The sequence below is a fragment of the Ochotona princeps genome, chromosome 5 (assembly GCF_030435755.1).
Source record: "Ochotona princeps isolate mOchPri1 chromosome 5, mOchPri1.hap1, whole genome shotgun sequence".
NCBI classification, from domain to species: Eukaryota; Metazoa; Chordata; class Mammalia; order Lagomorpha; family Ochotonidae; genus Ochotona; species Ochotona princeps.
This window is the reverse complement of record NC_080836.1, coordinates 54,346,686-54,374,201: the sequence shown is the minus strand read 5'-3', so window position 1 is coordinate 54,374,201 and position 27,516 is coordinate 54,346,686. Positions and strand designations below refer to the sequence as shown.

The window sequence follows — 27,516 nt, the reverse complement described above, 5'->3', positions numbered from 1 at the left end:
AATGGATTAAGCTATACACTGCAGTGCTGACATTCCAAGCAAGTGCCAGTTCAAGTTCTGGCTGTTCCAATTCCAGTCCATCTCTCTACAGTGAATTTGAGAGAGCAGTGGAAGATGACTCACATTTTGGGGCCTCTGCCACCCACATGGGGGATTCTGAAGAATCTTCCTGGCTCCTGACTTTAGACTGGCCCAGTGCTAGCTGTTTCAGCTGTTTGACGAATGACCCAGCAGATGGGGGAAAATAGTCCTTTTTCTAACTGTGCCTTTCAAATTAAATCTTAGGACAGAAAAATCATAGGGTTAGTGCTTTCTGAGTTGAACAATAGAAATCATTTTGAAAAAGATTTGGCTGAAAGCTTATAATTTCATTTTTTACTAACTTACAAACAAAAGCCGATAGTTTTTCTATAAAGCATTTTGCTCACTGTTTATCTCCAGTAGCACATGCTTACATCTCAGAATACCATACAGAATAGTAGGAAGTATATTTAGTTAATGATTACTCAATAGTTTAGATTTAGTCTAGGTAGTCCTTTCTTTCCCAGTTACGGGGGGTGGGGGTGGGTTATTCTTACCATCATTATGCTGCTGTTGATGTTGACAAACTCCTGCTAGAAAGATGTGTTTATTTTCCCTTTCCTTAATACTCATCAAAATGGCAAGATTAGGTGGTGGGATTTTAGCCTAAAGACTGAGATGTCTGTGTTCCAAAGCAGAGTGTGCGAGTGATTGCTGCCTCCTCCTGCCTCCTGCTGACCCTGGGAGGTAGTGTGAAGGCTCAGGGAGTTGTACCTTGGGGACCCATGTGGGTGATCTGAATTCAGTTCCTGGCTTCCCACTTCGGCTGCCCTATCATTGTGGATAATTGGGGGGGGGGGGGTGATCTGGTTCTCTGTTTCTCTCTCAAAAAAAAAAAAAAAAAAAAAAGCAAAAATGGAAAAAAAATCAGATATGATCACGTAGTTCAAGTGTTGGAAAGCATGCAGTTAGTACCTATGTTAGGCTTTGGAAGCCAGTTGAGAAATATTAGATTATGCAGATTCTTACGTAGCCATTTAAAACTCAATTTTTAGTTTGTTTTTTGAACAGAGTTGGCAGTGGACTAATGCAGCTTGCTGTTGTCAGTATTGTATTTGGCTGATCTTTACAAACTCCACATTTTGTTCATGGGCACACAAAGAGGATTATAGCGCATTAATGTTTTTATTTTCAAGTTTTTATTCATGTAGAACTGCTCATTCTAAAGATGTGTTTTTGAGAGGTTTATCTTATAGAGCAGTTCTTCCATCCACTGGTTCACTCACCAAGTGGCTCCTATGGCCGTAGCTGATCTGATAACAAAGACTCTTCCAGGTCTCCGATGCAAGTTCAGGGTTCCAAGGACTTGGACGGTCCTCTGCTGTTCTCCCAGGCCATAAGCAGAGAGTTGTATTGGAAGCCAGGACATGACTAGCACTCATGAGGGAATGTTGGTGCCATCACCGGGTAGGGGATTAGTCTGTTGAGCCACTACGCTGGCCTCATTTGCTGTTAATTTCAAATCAGTGATTCTTTTATACACTGTGACTGTTTCAAATTTGTATTTTGTCTTCTCTTGAGCCCGACTGATTTTGTTAGGTAGCCTCTGTAGTGCTTTGCTCACCCAGAAAGACCTACTGCCTTCAACTGTACGCTTAAACAGACCTGAAGAAGGGTGCAAGATGATGGGAGTGTGTAGAAATCAATAAAGCTGATCCCACTGGCTTGCCAAGAAATGTTAAGCTCTGTGACTTCCTCAGGATTTTCTAGGAATTTTCCAAAAAGTTACAGTCCCAATAAAAACAACTAAAATTCTCTCCATTTTTCGTATATAACATAGATAAAAGCATATTTGGGGAAGGTAATACTCAAGAAATGGGAAATTTTAAGGCATTTCTGGCTTGCATATTTTTTAAAAAATTCATTTTGTTATGGTGGAACTCTTAGATAAGGATAGCTGGCAGCAAATGTTGGGGAGAAATTGTCATGTCACTTTTAAAACATGTGCATATTGTACTCAGAAGGGCATGATCTCACGGAACAAAGCATCAGTGTAACAAACAAGAGTGAACTGCCTTTGCAGTAGTCCTGAGAGTCGGGCACCCACCTGAGAACCCAGGCTTCTGCCATTGAGGGCAGGGTGCTTGGGTGTTAGGAGGCTCAGCAGTCTCCATTGGGTTTTCATAAGATTCCGCAGGTTGTGAAGACTTGCCATTTATGTAACAAAATACCCGACGTTGATTCTTTGCCCCTCCCTCCCCCTTTTGTCATCACACAACTCTCTTGATTGATGGTCCCAGAAGAGAATAGATTGTGAATTAATTCAAAGGGCTGTTTTCTCTAGGTTATCCAAATGATCTTATTGAGCCAGTTTTCAGTTCCATTTTAGTTTGTGTGTGTGCATGTGCGTGTGTTTAGGCTACGGGTTTTTGTGTTTTTTTAAAGATTTATTTTTATTGGAAAGTCAGATATACAGAGAGGAGGAGAGACACGAAGATCTTCTGTTTGATGATTCATTCCCACAAAGGCCACAATGGAAGCCAGGAGCCAGGAGCTTTCTCTGGGTCTCCCATGTGGGTGCAGGGTTCCAAGGCTTTGGGTTTTCTTGACTGCTTTCCCAGGCTACAAGCAGGGAGCTGGATGGAAAGCTGCCAGGATTCGAACTGGCGTCCATATGGGATCCTGATGCATGCAAGGAAAGAACTTTAGCCACTAGGCCCTAAGGGTTTGTTTCTAATATGAAGATATATAAATACACAAACCACTCGATGGATGGAAGAAACTACATTGCTTTGATGAGCTAGTGTAGAAGATGGGGTATTCTTTTACTGCATAGAACTAAACTTTGGAGTGTTTGTACTTTTCACCTTTCCAATAGAACTAACCTCTCAGAAATGTCAAATTATGTATGCATATATATGTATATAATGTATGTAAAACAAAGATTTTCTGAGATGATTCTGTCATTATCTTAAGGCAAATATTGATCTTATTTATGCTGCCAACTATTGAAGAATAGGTTTCTGTTCTGACAAAACAGAAAAGCATAAATATATTCTCTCTAAGATTATAAAATACAAAGTATTGAAAACTCAGCCAAGTATACAGAATGATTAAGATATTGCTTATTTCATGAATAATTCTGCTTTTAAAATTAGTCAGTTTCGGAAAGTGGGACTTCCATTTTGACTGGGAACAAGTACAAGTTTCCAAATCATTATCGAAACTTTTGCACAGATTTTGCCAGAATGCCAAGATTTCAGAGCCGCCAATTTTAGAGTTTTCCAGAATATACCAGTTTAGACAGTGGAAAGAAATCCCTCCTCTGCATCCCATTCTTTCTTATTTTTTTTCAAAAAAATATTTACTTATTTTTATTGAAAATCCAATCTACAGAGAAGAGGAGGAGACAGATCTTCCGTCCACTGGTTCACTCCCAAAATGGCCTCTACAGCCGGAGCTGAGCCGATCCAAAGCCAGGAGCCAGGAGTTTCTTCCTGGTCTCCCACATGGGTACAGGGTTCCAAGGCTTTGGGCCATCCCTCAACTGCTTTCCCAGACCACAAGCTGGGAGCTGGATGGGAACTGGGGCCGCTGGAACAGGAGCCTGTGCCCATATGGGATCCCAGCATGTGCATGGCGAGGATTTAGCTAATAGGCTGTCATACCCAGCCCCCTTCCTCTAAGTTTTTATGTTTACTTCTCTTCCCCAGTATTTACGTTTATTCACAAGCCATTTCACTAAAGTTTCACATATACACACACACACACACACACACACACACATATGTATAATTTGAAGTTTCACATATATACGTATATATGTACATATATAATCTGAACTTTCATGTATATGCATATATGTACATATATGCTTTGTTAATATCACAAGTAGATGAAAAAGTAAAGGATGAGTGTATAATATATATCAGATGATATACATTACAAACTAATTAGTGGGTTGTGACATTTGAACAAAAAGATTTTGAAGATATATTGGTAAACAAAATTAAGTATGGTGATAAATGGAAACGGGAAAGCTAGAAGCACCAACACATGTAACAATTGCAGGTTACATAAATGTTTACTGTAGTTGTCTTTACAAGTCGTGACAGCTTTGCAGATGGTTAGGGTGACTAGGATGTATAGAATGTGCGGTTCTGCATAATAACGTCTGCATGTCTTTCCAAAAACCATAAAAGCAGCTTAGGATACTGAGTTGGACTAATTATCATATTTTAACAGATACATTAATAAAGTGCTCTCATTGGAAGATACTTACTGAATTCATGTACTTCCTATTTAAACTGCGCACACTGACACAGCCAAATGTCATCATATGCTTCTTTTTTAGAAAATTAATTATATTTTGTTTTAACGATGTTGGGGAAAGATGACAGGTACCATCATACCTTGAAAATCATTATAATCGAGTATGGACTTAAGATTAAAAAACGTAGCAGCTAAAGTCCTCACCTTGCATGTGCCAATATCCCATATGGGTGCCAGTTCGTATCCCAGCTGCTCCACTTGCCTTGCAGCTCCCAGCTTTCTGGCCTGGGAAAGCGGTCGAGGATGACTCAAAGCCTTGGGACCCTGCACCTGTTTGGGAGACCCAGAAGAGGCTCCTGGCTTCAGACCAGCCTCAGCTCCAGTCATTGCAGCCACTTGGGGAGTGAGCCAGCAGATGGAAGATCTTTTTCTGTATCTCCTCTCTGTAGATCTGATTTTCCAATAAAAATAGATAAATGTTTAAAAAAAAAAAAGTTCTTGTGGGTCCAGCATGATGGCTCAATAGCTAAATCCTCACCTTGCAAGCGCTGGGATCTCATATGGGTGCTTCTTACAATCCTAGCTGCTCCACTTCCCATCCAGCTCCCTGCTTGTGGACTGGAAAAACAGTAGAGGATGGACAAAGACCTTGGGTCCCTGCACTCGTGTGGGAATCCAAGAGGAGTCTCCTGGCTCCTGGCTCCTGGCTTTGAATTGGCTAGCTCTGGCCATTTCTGCTACTTGGGGAGTGAATCACCAGACAGAGGATCTTTCTGTATCTCCTCCTCTCCATGAATCTGATCTGCCTTTTCAAAAATTTAAGAAAAGAGTTCTTGTGTGTATTCTTAATAATACCCCTTTATCCAATGTAGTGTATACAAATTCTTTCTTCCATGATTGTTTCTTTTGCATGCAAATGTCTTCAAGTTTGATACATTGATGTCTATTTTGTTACTTGTGCTGTGGTCTCATATCCAGGAAATACTTGTCCATTCCAATGTCGTGAAGCTTTTTTTGTTTTCTTTAGTAGTTAAAGCTTTGCATTTTCCATTTAGGTCTTTAATATATTTTGTAGGCAGCTTACTATCGCAGTGTGCTTCTTTCTTATTCTGTTTGTTTTTGTTTTTTTTTTTAAAAGATTCATTTTATTTTTATTACAAAGTCAGATATACTGAGAGGAGGAGAGAGAGAGAGGAAGTGGAGCTGGGGATTAGAACCAGCAGCCATATGGGATCAAGGCGAGGACCTTAGCCACTAGGCCACGCTACCAAGCCCCATATTCTGTTTATTTGTAAAGTAAAGTTAGAGAAGGATCGCAATGTGCTTCTTTCTTATTCTGTTTATTTGTAAAGTAAAGTTAGAGAAGGAGAGACAAATCTTCCATCTGTTCACTTCCTATGTGGCAACGACATTCAGCCAGGCCAAACCTAAGAGCTTCATCTGGGTCTTTGATATGGAAGTGTGGGACCCACTCAGGTCATCCTCTGCTATTTCCCAGACCATCAGCAGGAAGCTGTGTGAAATGTGGAATGGCTGGGGCCTTGAACCAGCACCCAATGGGATGCTAGCACTGCAGGGTACGGCTTAACTCACTGTGCTGTAGCACTGACAAAGAGCTTGCTTTATACATTCAGTGACTGTCTCCACTGGAAAGTTCAATCCAATTACATTTAAAGTAATTTACCAACAGGGAATGTCTTAACCGTTTACATATTCATTATTTTCTGTCTTGTGGCTATTTTGTCTGTTTGCTTTCTTTTTTATTTCATTGATGTTTTTTTTCCTTTTTGTAGCCACATGCTCTGATTTTTATATTTTCTCTTATATACTGTTCCAGACATTTTAAGATTTGTGACTTGCAGAGGGCAAAGGTAAAATACATTGCAGTTATTTTAAGTAAATAATTTGAGTTATGTACAAAGCTTTTTTACATCTCCTCAGTGATAAACAGCGGAATGTTTGTGATTGTTGCTGAATGACTATCCTGTTTGAACAGTATGGCAGAAAGCAGTGGGGTGGAGGATGGGGGAGGAGACAAAATCCTTGTGCCAATGGAACAGTCATTAAAAATTTTTAAAAATGAACATATATTGCAGTATTATTATTTTAAGATAATTAACTTATGTACAAAACTTTTTCACATCTCTTCAGTACTTTTACTGATAACACACAAATTGTATCTTACATATTGCATATCCATTAAGTCATCTGTAGTAGTATAAAATGCCCACAGTTTTGATATTTGAGAATTCTATACCTGCATTTGCCTACATATTAAACAGAGAGCTTTATATTTTTACATGTTCTTTTGTTGTTCAGCTTCTCTGTTTGAGCTCTGTTTCAGGACTCCCTTTACCATTTCGGCCAAGGCAGTCAGGCGTTGTTGAAGTCCTTCGATGTTATTTTATCTGGGAATCTGGGAAAATCTTTGTTTCTTCTCCATTTTTGAGTGGCATTTTTGTAGATATTGTACTGTTAGTTGCCAGTTTTTGTTAACACTTGGAGTATATCACTCCATTCTCTCTGGTCTGTAGCATTTGTCATGCATTCTGTAGAACATTTAGTGGGATTTCTCTAAGACTTTTTTTTTCTTTCAGTATTTTTTTAAATCATCTTTTTCATTCACTGTTGTCCCTCTGTGAAATCTCTATATAAATGCCTAACACCCAGCTTTTTCCCACTGATTTCCAAAATCCAAAGATATAAATCCCTCATCTAGAACTAGCTGTCTTTTGTATTGCTGCTTTCAATACTTTGGGCAGTTTAATTAAAACTTGTTTCAGTGTGGGCCTCTTTATGTTTTTCCTGCTTAGAGTCCTTTAAGCTTCTTGAATTGTGTTGTCTATTTGTTCTGGGATGGGAAATATTTAGCCATCATTTCATCAAATAATCTCTTTGTCCCCTTTTCTGTTGCTTTTCCTTCCTTCCTTTTCTGTTGCTTTTCCTTCTGTGCATATATTGCTCTACCTGATGGTATCCCTTCAAGTTCCTTAGGTTTACTTCATTCATTTTTCACTTTGCTGCCTCGACTAAATAGTTCCAAGTGATCTGCCTTCAAGTTTGCTTATTTTCTTCTCTACTGTTGAACCCTCTAGTGAATTTTTCCATATGATTATTGTATTGTTCAACTATAGAATTTTGACACACTTTCCACCTCTATTGGTACCATTTTTCATGCATCCTTTTCATATTTTTTTTTAGTTTTTAATCATGTTGTCTTGTAAGTTGAGTTTTTTTTAAACATTTAGTTTTGGGCAGGTCTTTCAATAATATTTATATCTTTGGGATTGATTTTTGAGAGATTTAGCTTGTTCCATTCATTGAGCTATGTTTCTCTGTGTCTTCATGTGCTTTATAATCTTCTTGTTTTGTTTTCCTGAATTTGATGTATTTGATAAAACAACCACCCTCCATCTTTCTGGGTTGGTTTGGTATAGGAAAGAGCCTCCATTAACCAGCTATATAAAGACTGTGAACATCTAAAACTTGTTAAGGGGACGTTATTTCTCTGGGTTTGTAAATATTATCTCCCAGTTAGAGAAATCAGCCTGTTTCCTTTTCAGGAACTCTGAAGTTTCTTTTGTGCTATCTGGTATTGCAGCTTCTGTAGGCATCTGGTACAGCCTGCCCGTCCCATTCTCTCTTCTGTTCTCAGGAACTTGCAGCAATACAGTCAGCACTCCATATCCGGATTTCCCATGTGCAGCTTAGATCAACTGAACCTAACATTGTTCAAAAAATAATTTTTCCATGGGTATGGAACATGTACAGGCTTTTAGTGTCATTCCCTAAATGATGCAGTGATTACAGTTGACAAAGCATTTGCATTGTATTAGGCAACACTGAGTAATCAAAAGGCAAATTTAAGGTATGTGAGAGAATATGTATAAGTTATTTGCAAATACTACACCATTTTATTATATAAAGGACTTGAGTGTATCTTCAAATGTTGGTATCCAAAGGGAACCTGGAACAAGTCTGAAAACTGAGGGATTGCTGGATGCCAGCCATCTGCCCCCTCCCCCAATCCATTCCTGAATCAAGTGAGACAGGTACTATTCCCTTAAGCATTTTTCTGAAAATCCAGGAGACCAAATGCCCACTTTGCCCTTCTGCCTCTCTTCTGAGAGAGCAGTCAGGAGCGGGCACCTTCTGCTGAACTGTGCCTTGGCTTTACAACCCTACAGTTGCTCTCTGCTGCTGCAAGCCGCTTTCCTCGCTCTCCACTGCTCCCAGACTCCAGATGTAGCACTCTGGGGTAGGGAGACAAAGACCAGTCCCTCAGGAAACCCTCCAAAAGCTGAAAATGCAGGGTGCCTGTTCCACTCTTCAAACTCCTGGGAAGTCAAAGGTAAAGTGTGCCAGCTTCAGGGACAGGTACTGCTGAGGCAGAGAAATGCCTCTTCAGCTTGCCCTGTGCCCCTCTGGGTTTGGCACTTGCAGGGAGAGCAGCAGTTTCTTATGTGGTTACCACAGTACTCATCATGGTTGATGCTTTTCTTTAATCTTCTTAAATAAGTCTTCCCTTTCTTTTCTGCTGTGCTCCACCCCCCTCGAGTCACCCTGACTTCCCTGAGTCTAACGGAACAGATCTCCTGTAAATGCCTCCGCAGGCTAGATTCACTACCCTATGGTTCCTGTCAACCTTTTGGACGAGTGTTCCCACCGCTTCCTGCTGCCCATCTGCTCTTGTCTCAGACAGTTGCCCTAGCGTTTGGCTGTGTTTCTGCTCTCAGTTGTGGTCATTCTCCAAGCTACAGATTGACCCCTCTGGCTGGAGTTTTCAGAATTTTTGCCAAGGGTTCAGACAGCTGTTTGCTGCCAGGTATTTTGACTTTTAGGGATGATGCCTCATATGCAGAGTTGTAAGTGAGTATGTCTTGTCCTTTTGATCATATGATTATTAAGTTGCTATCTGAAAAGATCTTAAAATGCTGTGCCATTAATAACCTATCTACAATGTAGCACTTTCATTAAAAACAAACAAACAAAAAAACCTTTGAATGTAAAAATGAACTAAAGTCGTCCAGGGAAACAGTGAGGTGTTACTGATTTTTGTTCCCTTGAGCTTTGTGCAGTGCTTGACATGTTAGGGGATTGTTCAGTAAAATTGCATTAGATAATAAATTAAGACATTTGGAGCATCCCCTGTGATTTAATTTATTGTATTTAAGAAAATGCAGAAAGGCATTTTTCATTCTCTTTACCACTTTAGTCTGAGGATCTGTTTAGGTAAGCAGATGCTCGTCATTCCTTTGCTGTGTGGCTCTAAAAGAGACAGGCTAATTGTGGGCAGAGCCAGTGTTGCTGTCCTTTTTCAGGTCTTGCGATTTTAAATTAATATAGGCGGTTTGGGACCAGTGCAGTAGCATCTCAGGCTAATCCTCCGTGTGCAGCACCAGCTTCCCAATCGAATGCCAGTTCGTGTCCTGCTGTACCATTTGCAATCCAGTACTCTTCTTATGGCCTGGGAAGGCAGAGGAAGATGACCCAAATCCATCATCCATAGTGGCCATTTGTTGACTGAGCCAGCAGGTAGAAAGACATTTCTCTCTGTCTCTCCATCTCTCTCTGTGAAGTCTGCCTTTCAAATAATATAAAAATAAAAAGCAACCAAGTAGTCCTAGATTCAAACTCTGGTTACTGGATGCTCTGTTAACTTATGGCATTTTTTTTACATCAACATAAACTGTAAATTTTGTTTTTCATGAATCCATTGAAATACCCATGTATTTATTCCCAATATAAATTCTTGGTTTCATGTGACAACATTACCACTCTGTCCGTGACAGAATCTTTTTTGTGGTGATTATCACTTTTTAAATTATACCCACTAAGACAGTAGTAATCTGATGATATTGTGGCAGTTTGGTGTATCTGACATACATTTTAAAAAGATCTTGCTGCTGTTCCATCCAGTTGGCCAGCTTAGGGGATTCGGTCAGTGAATCCTTTACAAGGCCTTTTGGGAGCCAAATGCTTAGGGCGCATTAAATGCCAAGAACTACACCTCTCTCTGGTGATAGTAGCAGTTATAATCAATTCTCCAGGACTCAAGATTTGCTAAAATGTTTGGATTTTTAAAAATTTATTTTTTTGGGCCCAGCGTCGTGGCCTAGCAGCTAAAGTCCTCGCCTTGAAAGCCCCAAGATCCCATATGGGCGCCGGTTCTAATCCCAGCAGCTCCACTTCCCATCCAGCTCCCTGCTTGTGGTCTGGGAAAAGCAGTCGAGGACAGCCCAAAGCTTTGGGACCCTGCACCTGCGTGGGAGACCTGGAAGAGGTTCCTGGTTCCCGGCTTTGGATCGGCACAGCACCGGCCAGTTGCGGCTCACTTGGGGAGTGAAACATCGGATGGAAGCTCTTCCTCTCTGTCTCTCCTCCTCTCTGTATATCCAGCTTTCCAATAAAAATGAATAAATCTTAAAAAAAAAATTTATTTTTTTGAAAGTCAGAGCAGCAGACACGAATAGATCTTCTGTATGCTGGTCCACTCCCCAAATGATCCGAATCGCCAGGACAGAGCCAGGTCAAAGCCAATAGCCCTGCATCCAGGTCTCTCACATGGGTGGCAGGGCCAACCACGTGGGCCACCATCCACTGCCTTCCCAAACACGACAGCAGTCTTGGGTCTTTCCTGACCAGCAGGCCCCAAGGCAAGGGATGGGTGAGGTGATGCTGTTCTTCGGCCTGCAAGAACCACCAGAAACAAACTGGTGAGAGATTGTTTTTTGAAGATTCATTTTTATTGAGGTATTTTTTTTTAATTGGGGAGAACTTACAGGGAAATAAAAGGAGAAAGGCAGAGGGGTGGTCCCAACAATACTCTACCCAGCAATCATTGCGATTGGCTAATAAGGGTGGCCTTCCTGTCTGGACCCTCCAATCAGAGGTCACGTTCGGCTCGTGGGGGTATAAGCACTGTTTCCAGCCAGGGGCAGGTAAGATTGATAGGTGAACAAATGCTAGCACCCAGAATGAAAGCTATGCTTCGGGCATATTAATCACACATGGCTGATGAGCAGAATTAGGATCGCATTAACTTCTCAGTTACTCATCAAGAAAGTCCTAGCACAGCTTGCACAAGGGCAGAGAAGAGAGGCTGGGTATAGCCCACTGCTATCGCTGCAGCTGCATGCCCAGTGAACAGGCCAGGTTCAAGTCTTGGTTAGCCAAGACCACTGTCAGGGGTTTCCTCCAGCGTGTGCCTAAGGCCTCCCACAGGGGCTAAGCAGACAGAGATACAGGAACAATCTCCCACACAGCAGGAAGCTGGATTGGAAGTAGAGCAACCGGCCCTCAGCTTGGTAGCCTAGTAGCCTAGTAGCTAAAGTTCTCACCTTGAACGCCCCTGGATCCCATTTTGGCACTCGTTCTAATCCTGGCAGCTCCACTTGCCATCCAGTTCCCTGCTTCTGGCCTGGGAAGGCAGTCGAGGATGGCCCAAAGCCTTGGGACCCTGCACCCGTGTGGGAGACCCGGAAGGGCTCCTGGCTTTGGGTTGGCGGCCGTTGTGGATGCTTGGGGAGTAAATCATCAGATGGAAGATATTTGTCTCTCCTCCTCTCTGTATATCCAGCTTTGCAATAAAAATAAATAAATCTTTTTTAAAAATAAAATTTATGCTGTATACTTTTTCTGCCTGTTTTGTTTTACGTATTCAGTTATCTTTATAGCATCCTAATATTTCTTGGCTAAATTCTATTGAAGAATTAGAATGTGAAACATCCCATTTTTATTTTTGAGCATGCAACTTGTGCATGGTTTGTTTGCTGCTGTGCAGTATGACTGCTGTACTCTTGTCTTTCAGGAGGGCATTCAAATGTCAAGGTGCAGTGTGCCGATGTTTAAGTGTATTTGGCACTTAAGAGTTGATTGATAGTTCTGGGAGTATGATGAAGCATACTGTATGGAATTGAGGGTCTTAATTCTTTTCATTTGGATCGATCAGATTTCCTAGAGAAGAATCTTCCAGTCTCTTGTGAGGACAGGTATAAGCCTTTTGAGAATTTAGGCTCAAGAGAAATGAAGTCTCAATCTTCCAGTTGGAGGCATTCCCTGTTTTCAGGGTACGCCTGCCTAGTGTTCCGCAGCCCACAGTTACTCTGTGTTAGGCTTGCAAGGAACGGAGTTGAAATCTACCACAACGTGGAAGGTGTAGTTAGCCAGAGATGCGATGGTGAAGTTGGGGGGAAAGTCAGACTGCTTCTTTGGCTTTCTGATAATCCTCCCACTAGTTCTTAGCAGGGGTTCTGCCTTCTAGGGGTACCTGCTTTACAAGTTTATTAGATTTACCACTTCACTGAAAATGATCTGAAACTGACATTTCCCAAAATATTTAACTGGTTTTTTTTCATCCAAACTGCAAGATAAATAAAACTTACATCCTAATAAAGTTTTAGATGGAGAAGATTTTCTTAAACTTATCTCATATGATTATATCCTCTTTTTTTTTTACCCTTCTCTTAATTCATAGGCTCCATCTCATTTAATTTTTTGGTATTTAATTGATTTCTTCATCGTATTCTTGTCTCTGCTTTAACTTTTCTCCCAATAATATTTTGATGAAGGGAAGAATTTATGAAATGTTTGTTTCACCAGCAAGGTAGCTTCTCTGGCAAAACTACACAAATATGTATTTATGGTTAACAAAATTTTTTGTTAGTTTCTGGAAGTACTTTCAACATTTTATTGTTAGCTTAGACAAATGTGTTATATGTGTTTTGTTTTCTATTTACTAATAGAAAACATCTGTTAGCTTGGAGCATTCTTTGAAGAAACACTTCCAAATTACTTTGGCCTCAAGTCAAAACTAATTCTTGGTTTTAGAAAAAGTAAAGTAAAATTACAAAGAGAATTCTTTGTTTTTATTATTTTCTGCCTTTAGACTGAATTTTTTGTAAGTATAATTCATTTGCTAAAAAATAGAAAGGGTGATATTAAGGGTTTTGTTTGTTTTATAAAGCTAGACGTTAGAATTATATATTTTCGAATTCATTGGAATGCAACTGGGCACAGCATTAAACAGTTATTTAAAATATGAAAACCGAAACATGAAATCACTGGGGGAAAAGATTTTTTTTTTTTCTAGAAAGTGGTAATTATGTACAACAGTAGTCATTTCAGGCATGTTATCCCCTTCTTTTTTTTTTTTTCTTTTTCCTCTTTGTTAACTATAGTATGACTTTAGAGAATATGGTGATTTTCTTTGTCGTTCTCCCGCCCTCTCTCTGTCTGTCTCTCTTTCTCAGAAAGGGTGCCCCTTATGCCCACAGTGGTGGGTCTGGATACATCTGGGTGAGACCAACTGGGAGCCTGGAAACTCTGTTGGGTTCAACCCCAGGGATGGCAAGAGCCCCATTACTCAGGCCTTCATCGCTGTCGCCCAGCATCTTCATCAGCAGCCAGTCAGAGTCAGGATCAGGAGCTGGGAATCAAACTAGGCACTCTGGTGAGGGGCCGCGCATTTTAATGGCTAGGCTGAACACCTGCCCTGAGAAAGCACTTTTGCATTTGATTGGATTTTATCTAGGTGAGAATTGTGTCTCCACAGTTTCATGCATTCTCACAGGGATCAGGCAAGAACACAGGCAGAAGTAAGTGTAAGAAAAAGTGAAAAGTAGATTTTCCTATCATGAAAGGAAGTATAACTTTAATGGTTTTATAAATCAGTACTCTGCAGTCTAGATTTCAATAGTTGTCATTAGATCCATTAAAATATGTGTTGCATTCAGTATGAGTGAAGTTACTGGCCCTTCACAGTTATAGATTGAGTGAATTTATTCGCCAAGCACAGTGGAAACTCCCTCTCCTGTCCCCACCACCACAGTCACCACCACTTTGCACTCTGTTGTAGGCCCACTCTATTTAACCAAGAAGTATGAACTAACCCAGGGACATCCAGAAAAATTACAGATATTTCTACTTGACTTCAGTGGTCTGTAAACGAAATCAGTACAGAGATGACCGTGTACAGTCACTGTGCCTCTTACCTATTCAGACATCTCCCTTTTGTGTTTGTACTGAATATCTTTTGTTCTCTTGTTTGGTAATTTATTCTGTTATTCTTTGCAAGGACTAAATCACCAGACAAGAAGCAAAACTACCGTTTATTAGGCCCATTAAATATTTAGCTTTGACTAAAGAGTGACAGTAATCCTCAGAACTATATGGGCTTGGGTAACATTACTCCTACTTTTAAATGCAAAATCAGAACAGTGATTTTTTTCCCCAGATCATCCAGTCTTGGAGGTGGATCCAGCATGTCAGCTCCTGTCTGTCTGATGCTGAAGCCTGAGTTCTCTTTGCTAACCCCTGTCTCAAGAGTGCAGGGATGTTCTCATCCTTGGACAGAGCAGTAGCTCTGGACCATAGAAGCATAGCTGTTGCCCAGAGAGCTGAAGAAGTAGTGAGTTTCCGGATTTTCATAGGCTAAGGCAAATACTTGGGTTTGCTTGATTTTAGGTGCCATTTTGCAGAAAAGTAGTTTTTTGCATGAGAGCAAGGTTATTCCCATCTTTGCTAGTCATTTTGAAAAAGTCAGAGGATGACCTTTTCAGAATTCAAAATTTCATGTCTTTGAATTGGCCTGTTTTTATGTTTGGTCCCCATTGGTGTTGCCAAGGGAACAGGATTTTTTATTATCAACTACTGAATGCATAACAGAGCACAGCACCTGTCTGTTTTGTTAAATATTTGTTGATCAGTGATAGTTTGAAAGCCATGGGCTATTATGAGGAAGCTGTCTTTGCTCTGAGGTTTGGCACCACCCCTTGTGTAGCTCTTCTCTCATAGAACAGAATCCATAGCTCACCTTTCTCAAAGATTTTCAGTCGTCCCTCTTCTCTTCCCAATCCATCTGTGTGCCTTCCAGATCAGATCTTGGAAGTGGAGAAGTCTCTGGTGGTCTGTGCTGTTTTTGACAATGTCTGAATCAAAGTGTAATTCAGAATATCAATGAAATCTTTCAGATCTCTTAGTAAAAATCATGCAATTTATTTTTCTTTTCAAAGTCAATCTTTATTCCAAAATGGAAATTCTCTTTCTGTCCTTTGAGGCTGTGTTTTAATAAAAGCACACTGTGAGTGACTTTAGTTATCTGATCAGCTCCCCAAAGGCTGCAAGTCTGATTGGACCACAAGGCTGGAGCAGCCTTGCAGGCTGAAGAGGAATTGCAGACTGTGTTGGGAATCCCTTCCTGTATAACTGAGTGAGGAAGCAAAGTGGACAGACTTCAGTCCCTGTCCCCACCCCCCAACTAGTCAGACCTGCATTCCCTGGAGAGACTAGGAATAACTCCTTGGAAAGTGGAAGCAAGTCAAGCTAGATTTCCAGTCAGACCATTAGCAGACCAGGGGAGGCCAGCTCAGCCCAGCTCTCCTTCCTGTCCTGGGCTTCTTATGCTTCTCAAATCACAGAATATAGCCAAGTTGACAAAGGACTAGCACTGCTGTCTACTGCACGGATTGTCTTGCAGCACCATAGCCTCTGTGAAATCAGAAGCCCCAGCAGTAGTAAAATGGTCTGGGCCCTCCGTGAAATGCCTCTGATAGCGGTGAAATATAGAAGATTTCATGGAGGCCCCGCTGTGCTGCTTCTTGTGCAAGCCTTATGAAAACTGCAAAGTGGCTTTCCATGTTTGTTTGTTTTTTTTTAAAGATTTATTTATTTATTTATTTTTATCACAAAGTCAGATATACAGAGAGGAAGATCTTCCGTCCGATGATTCACTCCCCAAGTGAGCCGCAACGGGTCGGTGCTGTGCCGATCCGAAGCCAGGAACCAGGAACCTCTTCCAGGTCTCCCACGCAGGTGCAGGGTCCCAGTGCTCTGGTCCATCCTCAACTGCTTTCCCAGGCCACAAACAGGGAGCTGGATGGGAAGTGGAGCTGCCGGGACCAGAACCGGCGCCCATATGGGATCCCGGGGCTTTTAAGGCGAGGACTTTAGCCGCTAGGACACGCCGCCGGGCCCTCCATGTTTCTTGATGGTAGGCAGTGTGTGTTACCTGGAAGGAAGATGATAAAAGTAGAATTTGAAACTGGAAAAACTTTTATATTTAAGTTAGGCAGAGAAATTTTGCCTGCTTTGTTTTGAAAACTTAAGGCATAAATAAAATTTATTTGGGAGGAATGTGTGTTTAACATAGCAGGAAAATGGAGAACAGAGAAGATTGATTAATTATAGTTAATTTACCTAAATGTAAACAAAAATTTGATTGTTTTTAAGGAACTAAAAAAAACTGGTTGTATTATGTGTTGGATCAGTTTGGAGAGTACTTTGGGTTCTGGATTGAATAATTAGTGAAGTCTAATTTGACCTACAGAAATAGACTTGACTGTGAGCATTGTGAAAAGTACTTTTTTTTTTTTTCATTTTTCATGATACAGTTTCATAGGCACAGGTAAGGATGCATTAAGAAGTTTCTAGCTCCTAACCATTTGGAATATATCCTGTATCAGAATCATATTGTTACATAACAAGTTTACTATCCCATTTAACACTTGAACAGCAGTTATTATACTTCATCTCTAATCTTTGTGCTTTAATGATGAAACATTCTTGTTGATTGTTTTTACTTAGGATCCCTTTTGATTACCTTCAGGAGACGGTTATGCTTTTCAGCAGCAGCTTTCTTTGAAGTTAACCTACTTTCTGCCTGCGTCTTGTAGGGGCGCTGGTGCCGGTTTTGCCAACTCAGATCCATTTCTGAGATTGTTAGGGGAAACAAAATACTGAAACCACCATAAAAGGAAAGCATTATTCTCCAGTTGTTAAAGCGGGTCACCAAAACATGAAAATTGTAAACAGAATTTCTGGAGTCTGAGAGTTGATGTCTTCTATGTAATGTATGTTATGAACATCTCTTGCTCACACTTAACCAGCACACAGAAAAGACTGTGTAAAAGGCTGAGTCTGGAAGTAGGGAGAATGTGTTTCTATGCCATCCTGCCTTGCGTGGCTTGGGTTTTGAAGTTGGCTCCACTGTGCATAGTTACTGGCATAATTTAGTGAGCCTAAATGAAACTTCAACATTAAGAGACATGAATACTGGGGTCTAAAGTGCATTGACTGTTTTTATTGTGATAAATTTGAAGAAAAAAAGTTAATGTGAAACTTTCATATATTAAGAACTGACCAATTGAATATTGAATGTGTTTTCATAAGAGAAAGTTTCTTCTGTTTTTTTCTGCAGGCATGATGAAATGGCTTAAAGATAAAAATTTTCTCTCTAGGGTAGTCATGCTTTTGGCTTGTTATCCATAGTTATTGCAAATGCAGTCTTTGTGTTTAAAAGTTGAATTTTATATATTCCAGACAATTCTCAGAGATTAGCCACAGCTTATTTAAACAAAGAAGACACACATAAACAATGCAATCGTTTTTTTCTTTTTTCCAGAAAGAATTAACTTGCTTATTTTTCTTAAAAACATCTTTCCCATTTCATTGAGGCAGATTTGGAAGTCAAACCAGAAACTTCAGGCTCTACTACGATGGAAAGCACTTTGTTGGGGAGAAACGCTTTGAGTCCATCCACGATCTGGTGACTGATGGCTTGATTACTCTCTATATTGAAACCAAGGCAGCAGAATACATTGCCAAGATGACGATAAACCCAATTTATGAGCACGTAGGATACACAACCTTAAACAGCGAGCCAGCATACAAAAAACATATGGCAGTCCTGAAAGAGACACAGGATGAGAAAGAGTCTACAGGCCAGGATGGGGTGTCAGAGAAAAGGGTAAGCTACTGTGAAACCACACTTTATCTTTTTTCTGTTTGGCTCCTTTTAAGAAAACCATTGTTGCCCAAAGCGATTGTTTTCTCCACAGTGCGTTAAACATTACATGCAATTTTTCTATGTCTAGTTTCTATGGTATTAAGTTTTGCTTCTTTAGTTGAATTATGTCAGGTATATTTCTGTGCTCCTAATTGTTTTCTATGTTATCAATTTCATAATTGTAAAAATGTGTTGGGTAGAGGGAAAGGCCTTAGCAAAGGAGTTCAGGTGATTTGGTCAGAAGCATAAGTTACAATTAAGAAAAAAAAGTTGTTACTTTATAATGAATTAAGGAGTAGTCATGTTATCCATCAAAATTACTTTTTTGCTTTTTGTAAAGTTGATGTTTTATATATATATATATATAAATAGTTCTACAATTTGCTGAGGTTTATTTATTCTGCAGTGCAATTGATTCAGTTAAGCCTGTTATTGATGGTTATACTGTGTTAGTGATCAGTCAGTCTTAAGTCAGGCAAGGTTTATCCTTTATGGACTATTAACAAGTTACCGAGCCAGTGAATCTACTCTTCTTCATCTATGGCAGTTAAATGTTTCAGTTGTTATCTTTTCATTGTGTTGGATTTTAGGTTATCATCTAAAGATTTAATTCTTTGGCATTAAGATGATTTTGTTTTTGAAAATTCTCTCTCCCATTCCCCACCATGAAAATGTGAGACTTTTCTGATAGTGTGTAGGATTTCGTTGGAGAAATTTTACATATTCCAATAGGAACTGTTTATATTTTGAGAACTTCCAGTTGCTAGAATAAAGAAATTTAGCAGATTTTGAGCTTGAATTTCAAAGCAAAATAGATTAGTTCACAAGTTTTGTAATTTTTCTGTGCTTAGATTGTATTTGTATAATTGCAATAAATTGTCTGGAGGACTGAATGAGATGAAATAGTTAAGTGTAAAATATTCACAATGCTTCGCATTTGGTAAGCATTCAATATAAGTTTGGTAGTAATGTTTTTGAAGTTGCTGTGTTACCTTACGGTTGTATCCTAAGCTACTCCCAGTTTTTATCCCAGTCAAATGTTAGCTTGTGGCAGACCTTTCTTAGATTGGTTTTCTGTGGCTGCAGAGAAGCTGTTATTTCAAGCAATAAAGTAAGAAATTTGTGAACAATGGGTTTTCACATACTTGTTAAGAACCACAAATCTTGTTTAAAAATAGTCAGAATTTGAAACCTAAATGCAGACTATATTTGATTTTGTTCTTCTACTGCCTAGTTCCTATTTTTGAATCTTTGTTGATTTCATCCATGCATTTGAAAATACTTGAACGTAAATATTTAATGTTGACATTATATTCTAGATGGATGTACAAGAATATTCTGTAAACATTTGTGAAGTGTTTAAAATGTGTACATCTCAGTCTTTCAAAGTTGATCAAACTAGAAATAGTCTTTGCTAATGGGTTCTGTACATACTTTTCCACACCAAGGGACTTGAGCTGCAGACGTTTAGCTGTTTAACATTAGGCTGTCATTCACAGGGCCTTGAATGTCTGCCCTGCAGAGTGGAGATGGTATCCACAGAGGCAACAGACCCAGGCGGATACTGCCAGGTGCCCACCTTTAGCCTGGGGAGGCGTGATTCCCAGGGAGTTCTGGAAAAATTGCAGGTCATAGTTCTTGGATTCTCTTAAACTAGTGGCCAGTGATAGCTATTTACAGTGAAAGAGCTGGCACTGGAAAGTCAGTGTGTGTGTGTGTCTCTCTCTAGTAGTACATAATTAAGAAATTACATTTTAAGAATAATTTGCATTGAGAATATAATTTAAAAATTACTCTGTTTTAAGCTGCATGCTTTTTACATCTAGTTGGCTTAAAATCTACTCACTCAAAAATAGGTTTATTTTATTTACAGGTGTCATCCAACAGGACAGGGATGATGACCTGTTGAACAGCTTGAAACATTGATTCCCTGTCACAGTGGATGACATTTGTAAGTAAAAACAGCTATATTTAATTGATTAATAAAAACTATTGACACAAGCATGGTTTAATAAATTTTGTAGTGGGTTCTTGCTAGTTAAAGCACTTCCTGTCCATGATTCCTTCATTTCAGAGGCAAAAAGCATTGGATTTACAAAAGGTAAATCCTTTTGTAGAAGTTACTAGTGTTGGAATTAAGAACTAGGTCCTAGTTTCTGTTACAGCAATGGATTCAATATGTCATCTTGGGCAAATTGATTTGTTTCTCTATGTATCTCTCCATCTAGAGAGAGGTGAGCTAGATGATCCACAGATGTGCCTCTTGCAGTCTGTGACCCTTTATGGAGTCTAAGCATTGTAAGAGAGAGGGTAGAGGACTAAAAACAGAACTCAAGTAGGGTCTGAGGTCTGCAAAGAGCAGCTTGGATTTTGGTTGTCCACCAATTAATTGTGGGACCTTGGGACAATCACCTAGTCTATCTGCAGTTGAATTTCTTCATTTGAGATAAGAAGTTTCCTACAAAACTTTAATTCCATGTGATTTTAATAAATACTGCAAAACAGGTTCTGTACCCATGTAGGTATGATAAAGATTCCTTTTAAAATTATTTATTTATTTGAAACTCAGCTTGATACAGGGAGAGTTCGATAGATCATCTGTATGTTGGTTTGTTCCCCAAATGGCCGCTATGGCCAGAGATGGGCCAGAGCTGGGCCAGGAGCTTCTTGCACATCTCTCTTGTGAGTGGCAGAGGAACAAACACTTAGGCCACCTTTTCCTGTTTTTCTTGGGACAGTGACATCTGGATTGGAAGTGGGGCAGCTGGGGAACAAGCCATCAGCCATGTGAGATGCCGGCATCACAGGTGGCGGCTTTACTGTAGTAACACTACAGTGCCAGTCCTAAAAGTTAGATTTTAAAATAATTTTCTTGTAGGCCTTCTCAGTTTTGCTAATGACCTCATATGATTTTGGTACAAGAATACTCCCAAACTTATTTGAGTCGTGTCCTTTTCTTATGAACCTTTTGGAAAAATAATCCTTCCTGAAGATGACTTTGGAAAATTTTGAACCAAATAATCTTTGAATGTATTTTATTTAAAATTGAATTTTGAGAATTCCAAATGTTTTAGCTTTTTTGCAGTACTTAAGATGCTGCTTTGTGTCTAGGCTTTTGTGAAAGAGCAGCAGAATTATTTTATGACCATATGAGGAGTTGTTTAGCCACAGAAAGTAAAATCCAAATGAATTACTTGTCCCCAAAAAAACTCATGGCCCACTGTGAGGGAGAAATATTTTTTCTAATCAATTCTTAAGTCATTTAGTTTGCTTGAAATACTCATTAGAAACTAACAAAAAGTTGTGGTACATTTTATTCATAAAATTGTAGCACATTGGAAAGTCAGAGTACCTGTTCTGCTAAAGTGGCTTGATGAGCACTCCAGAGTGAGCAAGATCCCAACCTTATCAGTTACTTTTTGAAATTTGTCTTGGAATTGGATTTGAGTGATTTCTTGGTTCAGATAGTAAATGTTTGTCTCAATAGATGGCATGGCTGAATTCTGTGGTCCTAATGATAATCTTATACTCACTAACAGTTATCAGTCTCCCCAGACTAAGGATTTAGAAAATATAAACTGTCAAAGTACATGATTTTCATTTCAGAAGCCATACCAAGAACCAGAGGTCTGAATCCAAACCAGAGGTTTCAATCTAGGCAGAAAAGTCTTTACTTCTGGGTTGAGTGACCTAAGTTCCCAGCCTGTCCCACATCAAAAAGATGTCTGTGGTGGCAGAAGTGTGTAAAATGAAGTGTTTGGTTGTTTAGCCACTAGGCCACTGCGCCGGGCCCAAAGTGTTTGGTTCTGTCGAACTTTAACAACGAATAACTGTGTGACTGTGTGTGTATAAACATAACCTTTTTCTTCCTTTATAAGTTTGGAATGAATACAGTACTTTACATATTACCCTGTTTATCACTAAGAACTTTTTTTTACATGTAAATTTCTTTTTCTGGGACCTCCATTGGCTCAGCAATTGAGCCATTGCTTGGATGCCTGTGTCTCATATGAATGTCCCTTGAGTTTGAGTCCCAGCTCTGTTTCTCTTCTAGCTTCCTGCAAATGCAGGAAGAGATCTTTCATCTGGTGGGATTTAGCTGGTGACAGACAGCTCCAAGTACTTAGGTTCCTGCCACCCAGGTAGAAGGCACAGGTTGAGTTCCAGCTCAGCCTGGCCTTGCCCTGGCTGTTACAGGTGTTTGGAGGATGAACCATCAGGTGGAAGATGCCTTTTTCTCTCTCAGCCTTCCAAATAAAACAATACATTTAAAATTTTGATTTTTCTAAAGACTTTTTTAGGGATTGCCAGACTACATGCCTACAGGAAAACCTCATGAAATCTGAAGTTGAAGTGTGATCAGGGCACTGCCAAAACCTGCCATTGCTGTTGACATTCTTCACCTTCGTTAAATGCTGTCTTTGTCTTGTACAGTACCAGAAAGGGCATGAGCAGCCCATGGTCTGCTAATTGGCTTAGTCTCTTACAAAGCAACCATTATAGATGTTTTTACTTTGCTTAAAAAAATACATGCACAACACATTGTCTGATCCAAATAGTTAATCTTTATGGAGAAATCAGCAGGAAAGCCATACTTTAATCCTGAATAAAAGAACACTGCCAGAGGCGTGGGCGGCATGAAGCGATCCGCAGAGCTGTGCTGGTTTATTTTGTGCCTTCCCAGTCCTCAAAGGCGTTTTCTTCTAGAGTTGCTTGTTCCTTCTCAGATTGTGCTGCCTTTTCTCGTTTCTCTTAGTCTGCCTTGCTCTCTCTCTCCCCTCTGGTCAGATTTACATCCCCAGGTTTCCCTGTGGTTTTCTTTTTCTTTTTTTTTTTTTTTTTCTTTTCAAGGTTAAGATCAGTTGTTCCGGGGTGAATAGGTCTTTCCATGTGTACAGGGTCACTGATTTGCGTTGAAAGACTACAGCTTCTGCACAGAGTTTCTGATAGTGGGCTGGTCTTCTGTAAACATCTTTCCTTAGGAAAAAGGCCTTCATGGTTAGCATGTATCTTTGTCTTCATGTGGTTTATTTTGTTTTGTTTTTAAGATATTTATTTGAAAAAAAGAAAAACAGAAGTCTTGTGTCTGGTGATTCACTAACCATCACCCAAATGGGATGCTTGTGTTGCAGTTGGTGGCTTTACTTGCTGTGCCACAATGCTAACTCCTGTGTGTGTGCCTGAACAAGCCCCCCTCCTCCCCTCCCCACATCTCAGTCGGCCCCAGTCTCCAAAATGGGGGTTATGGATACTATGGCACTGGCTTGGAGACGGAGGAGTTTTTGTAATAAGATCTTGCTGGTGAACACAGTGCAATGCTCAAAGCATTGTTGCTTTCTGGGATCAGAGCAGTCACCAGCCAGATGCCCCTTCAGAATCTGAATGTTTCTGATCAGCCTTTGCTAGAAACAGCATATTCAGTTTCTCTTCATGATCCATGTTTTCAGTACTTGAATTGCGCTTGAAGTTCACAAGATCGTATCCAAAGGTTCCTAATTGCTTCAAGAAAATGGAGTTTCTCTTACAATAATAACATGCTACTCCCATCTCTAATGTGGAAGTGAGTCTTCTTACCCAGTAATGGTCTAATGACTGGTAAAGCTGACAGTGGTGTTTCAGTGTTGGTGTGGACCAGTGTTGTAACTCTGCTCTCTAGGGTATGATAAGGAAAACATGCTGTGCCTGCCTGTGACCTTTTGTTGAGCATGTGTTCTATGTTGAACTCTTGAAGGTCTTTCCAGGTTCCACTAAGCCCTATTATTTTTTTAACTCCAGATGGGTAACCGGTGTCCTTCCTTTGACTTTAATATATTCGTACTTTAGTGCGTCATGAGCTATCCATATAAACAATCCATTGTTATTTAAACATGGTCTTGGGATTTTAAACAAGAGCAAGGCAGGAATATTGCTATTTTTTTCTCTCATTCCCTGAACTGATCTCTAATCAGAGTTGATTGCATTTATTTCAGCATTCATTGTATATCTCCTACTTGCAAGGAAATAGGGTGGGCTCTGAAAAGAAAAACATGCATATAGAGTAGAAGTCCACCTCAAAACGCACATTTTAATGTTCCAGTATTTCTACCTGTTTAATGAATAGGACCTTGAGAGTTGTTTGTATCATCCATCTAGTGCTGTAGGAGTTCAACACACACTAAGTTGAACTCACATCTTTTTTGAATCTGCTGCTATAATGTCCCAGCAGGTCATAAACAACACTTTTGTAGATAAGAATATCTACTTTTTGTATGTTTTTCAAAATCATGGATCAGAAATTATCATGAAACACTGGCACTCCATCCCCGTTTCAAGGCTTTCACCCCTCAATATTATTTCTTTTTTTTATCCATTAATTACATTGTATTATGTGACACAGTTTCATAGGTACTGAGATTCTCCCCACCCCTCCCCAAACCCTCCCAGCATGGTGGATTCTTCCACCTTGTTGCATAACCACAGCTCAAGTTCCGTTGAGATTCCCTCATTGCAAGCATATACCAAACATAGAGTCCAGCATCTTATTGTCCAGTCAAGTTCAACGGCTTCTTAGGTATACCCTCTCTGGTCTGAAGGCAGAGCCAGCAGAGTATCATCCCGATCAATTAAAGCTCGAACATACCATCAGCAAAAATTTACATCATTATGGAATTAATTGACATAGTAATGAGTAACCAATATGTTAAAAATAAATGCGAGATCTTAACCACCTCCCTCAATATTATTTCACTTCTCATTCGCCACCTTGAGTTCTGTCTAAATAAATATTGACCAACTATATGGATAAACAAGTAAATAAGTACACCTAATTAATTCCACCAAGTCCAAAGCCCTAATAGAAGTTAGTCCTAAGACTGCAAAAGTATAGTAATTCAGTCTGGCTCACTAATGTGTAAAGTTCCCTTTAAGAACTCAGGATCCTTAGCTGCCCCTTGGGAGATAGAGAGGGTCATTTCTCATTGCACAGGTGAAGTATCTGAGATGCAAAAAAAGCTGTCTGTGAGGGTGGTGGCTGGATGTACCTCTCTGGACATGAGTTCACAGAAGCGAGCCTGCCAGGGGCATCTCTTCAGGCTCTTGGCTGTCAGTCATGTGAGACCCTCTAGACCCCAGCCACAGAGAATGCCAGGCCATAATGATTGAAGAAAACACAAATGGAGGCTGGGAAGTTATTTATGTGACTCTCCTCTGTCCTTCCAGCTTATCACCCATAGAGACGATTAGTCACTGGAAGCCATTAGGGACAACCAGATGGAAAGAAGATGGAAGATAAACATCAGTTCCTCAGCTCCACTGAACCAGGCCAACAGAAGACCAAATTGCATTCCCTAAACCAGCTGCAGTTTTGGGAAATTTCTGTGCCTGGGCCAATGGAAGAAATAAATTAACTCTTAAATGGCTGATTTGAGATCTGGGAAGGAAACTATTACAAGTTCTTTCACAGTTGCTGTTTCAGAATCCTAAGCATTCTGGTAGGGAAATAATAATTAGTGGTAAAAATCTCCAAGCATTTAAATCTTTGAAACATATATCAACTCTGATTACTTTAACAGAGTAATACCATTTTGGAGCTGCAAAGCCAGATAAGACTATCCAAGAGTGGGCTGGCCCTGCCATGTTGCTTCCCACCTCATCGTGAGCAAATTGCAAGGAGTCACTCTCCAGCTGCAGCACATCCTTACCTTAGATCGCATGCTCAGTGGTTTGGAATGGTGATTTCTTTTTTTTTTTTAAAGATTTATTTATTTATTACAAAGTCAGATATTTAGAGAGAAGAGACAGAGAGGAGGAGAGACAGAGAGGAAGATCTTCCATCCGATGTTTCACTCCCCAAGTGAGCCGCAACGGCCGGTGCGCGCCGATCCAAAGCCGGGAACCAGGAACCTCTTCCAGGTCTCCCACACGGGTGCAGGGTCCCAAAGCATTGGGCTGTCCTCAACTGCATTCCCAGGCCACAAGCAGGGAGCTGGATGGGAAGTGGAGCTGCTGGGATTAGAGCCGGCGCCCATATGGGATCCCGGTGCGTTCAAGGCGAGGACTTTAGCTGCTAGGCCACGCCGCCGGGCCCAGGAATGGTGATTTCATCTTACACTTTTTGGTCCACAATATTTTTCTTTTCTGGGAATTATTTCTTATTCTGCTGGTCTTTGGACCTCTTCGGGATTGGAGCAGCCATGTCCCTGAGAACTTTATTGTTTTTATACGATCTCATGAATTAGTGCATCACTCTCAGGGGGCCTCTATCAGCTTACTAATACTGATCACAAATGCCCAGACCTCAGCAGTATATTGCAATCATTAGATTCTTTGCGCAAGATGTTACAGTGAGCCTTCACGGCTGCTAATCTGGTATTTGTTGGTAGATCTCCCTTTAGACATGCAGTAGACCCTCCAGATCTGCAGGTTCCACACTTAAGGAATTCAGCCAATTTCAGTACAAAAAGTTTGTACTGAAAATGTGCAGATTTTCTTCTTAATACTACCTAAACAGAACAGTGTCACAACAATTGACATGGTATTTATACTATATTAGGTATCATGTATAATCTAGAGATGGTCAAAAGCATATGGGAGCATGTGTGTACATTTTATCTACATATAATACCATTTTATGAGCGAATTGAGCACTCTTGGACTTCAGTATCCTGGCAGGGGGTTGTGTCAGAATCCATCCCTTGTGGAAACAGAGGGGCAATAGCACTGCTACATCATTCTTACTGTGGTTTCCCAGTAATTTGAGTAAATCAAAGAAAATCCCCTCTTTAAAAGAGGATTTACTTTTGTTGGAAAGGAAGATTTTGCAGAGAGGAGGGACAGAAAGGTCTTCCATCTTCTGATTCACTCCTCAAGTGACTGCAACTGCTAGAGCTGAGCTGATCTGAAGCCTGCAGCCTTCTCTAGTCCATGGGTGCAGGGTACCAAGGCTTTGAGCCATACTCTGCTGCTTTCCCAGGCCTCAAGCAGGGAGCTGGATGGAAAGTAGAGTAGCTGGGACATGAGCCTACATCCATATGGGATGCCAGCACTTTCAGGTAGAGGATTAGCCAATTGAGCCATTGCACCAGCATTCCATCTTTTCTTTAAGATTTATTTTATTTTCATTTCAAAGGCAGATGATACAGAGAAGAGAGACAGTGATTTCTTCCATCCACTGATTCACTCACCAAATGGCAGCAGCAGCTGATCTGAAACCAAGAGCCTGGAGCTTCCTCTGTGTCTCTAGCATGAAGTAACGTCCCAAGGACCCAGGCTATTCTCCACTGCTTTCCTGGGCAATAAGTAGGGAGCTGGATCACAAGCGAAGCAGACAGGTGCTGGAGGCCAGCTCCAGCCAAGTTCGGAGCTCGGGAAGGGTGCGTGGAGTCGACGATAAAGACAGACATGGACACTGTCTCTTGGTGCCCTCTTGTAACAGCTCAAGAAAAAGCTGTCCTTTTTATTTA

General features: G+C 40.3%; 1 protein-coding gene across 1 annotated transcript in view; it reads left to right on the top strand.

The window, feature by feature from the left end:
* CHN1 (chimerin 1) overlaps positions 1–27,516 on the top strand; it is a 204,529-nt gene that overhangs the window by 96,931 nt on the left and 80,082 nt on the right. Inside the window, exon 7 of the mRNA XM_058664659.1 lies at positions 17,749–18,037. Within this exon, the coding sequence (XP_058520642.1) occupies positions 17,749–18,037 (289 nt within the window). The remainder of the gene's footprint in view (positions 1–17,748; positions 18,038–27,516) is intronic.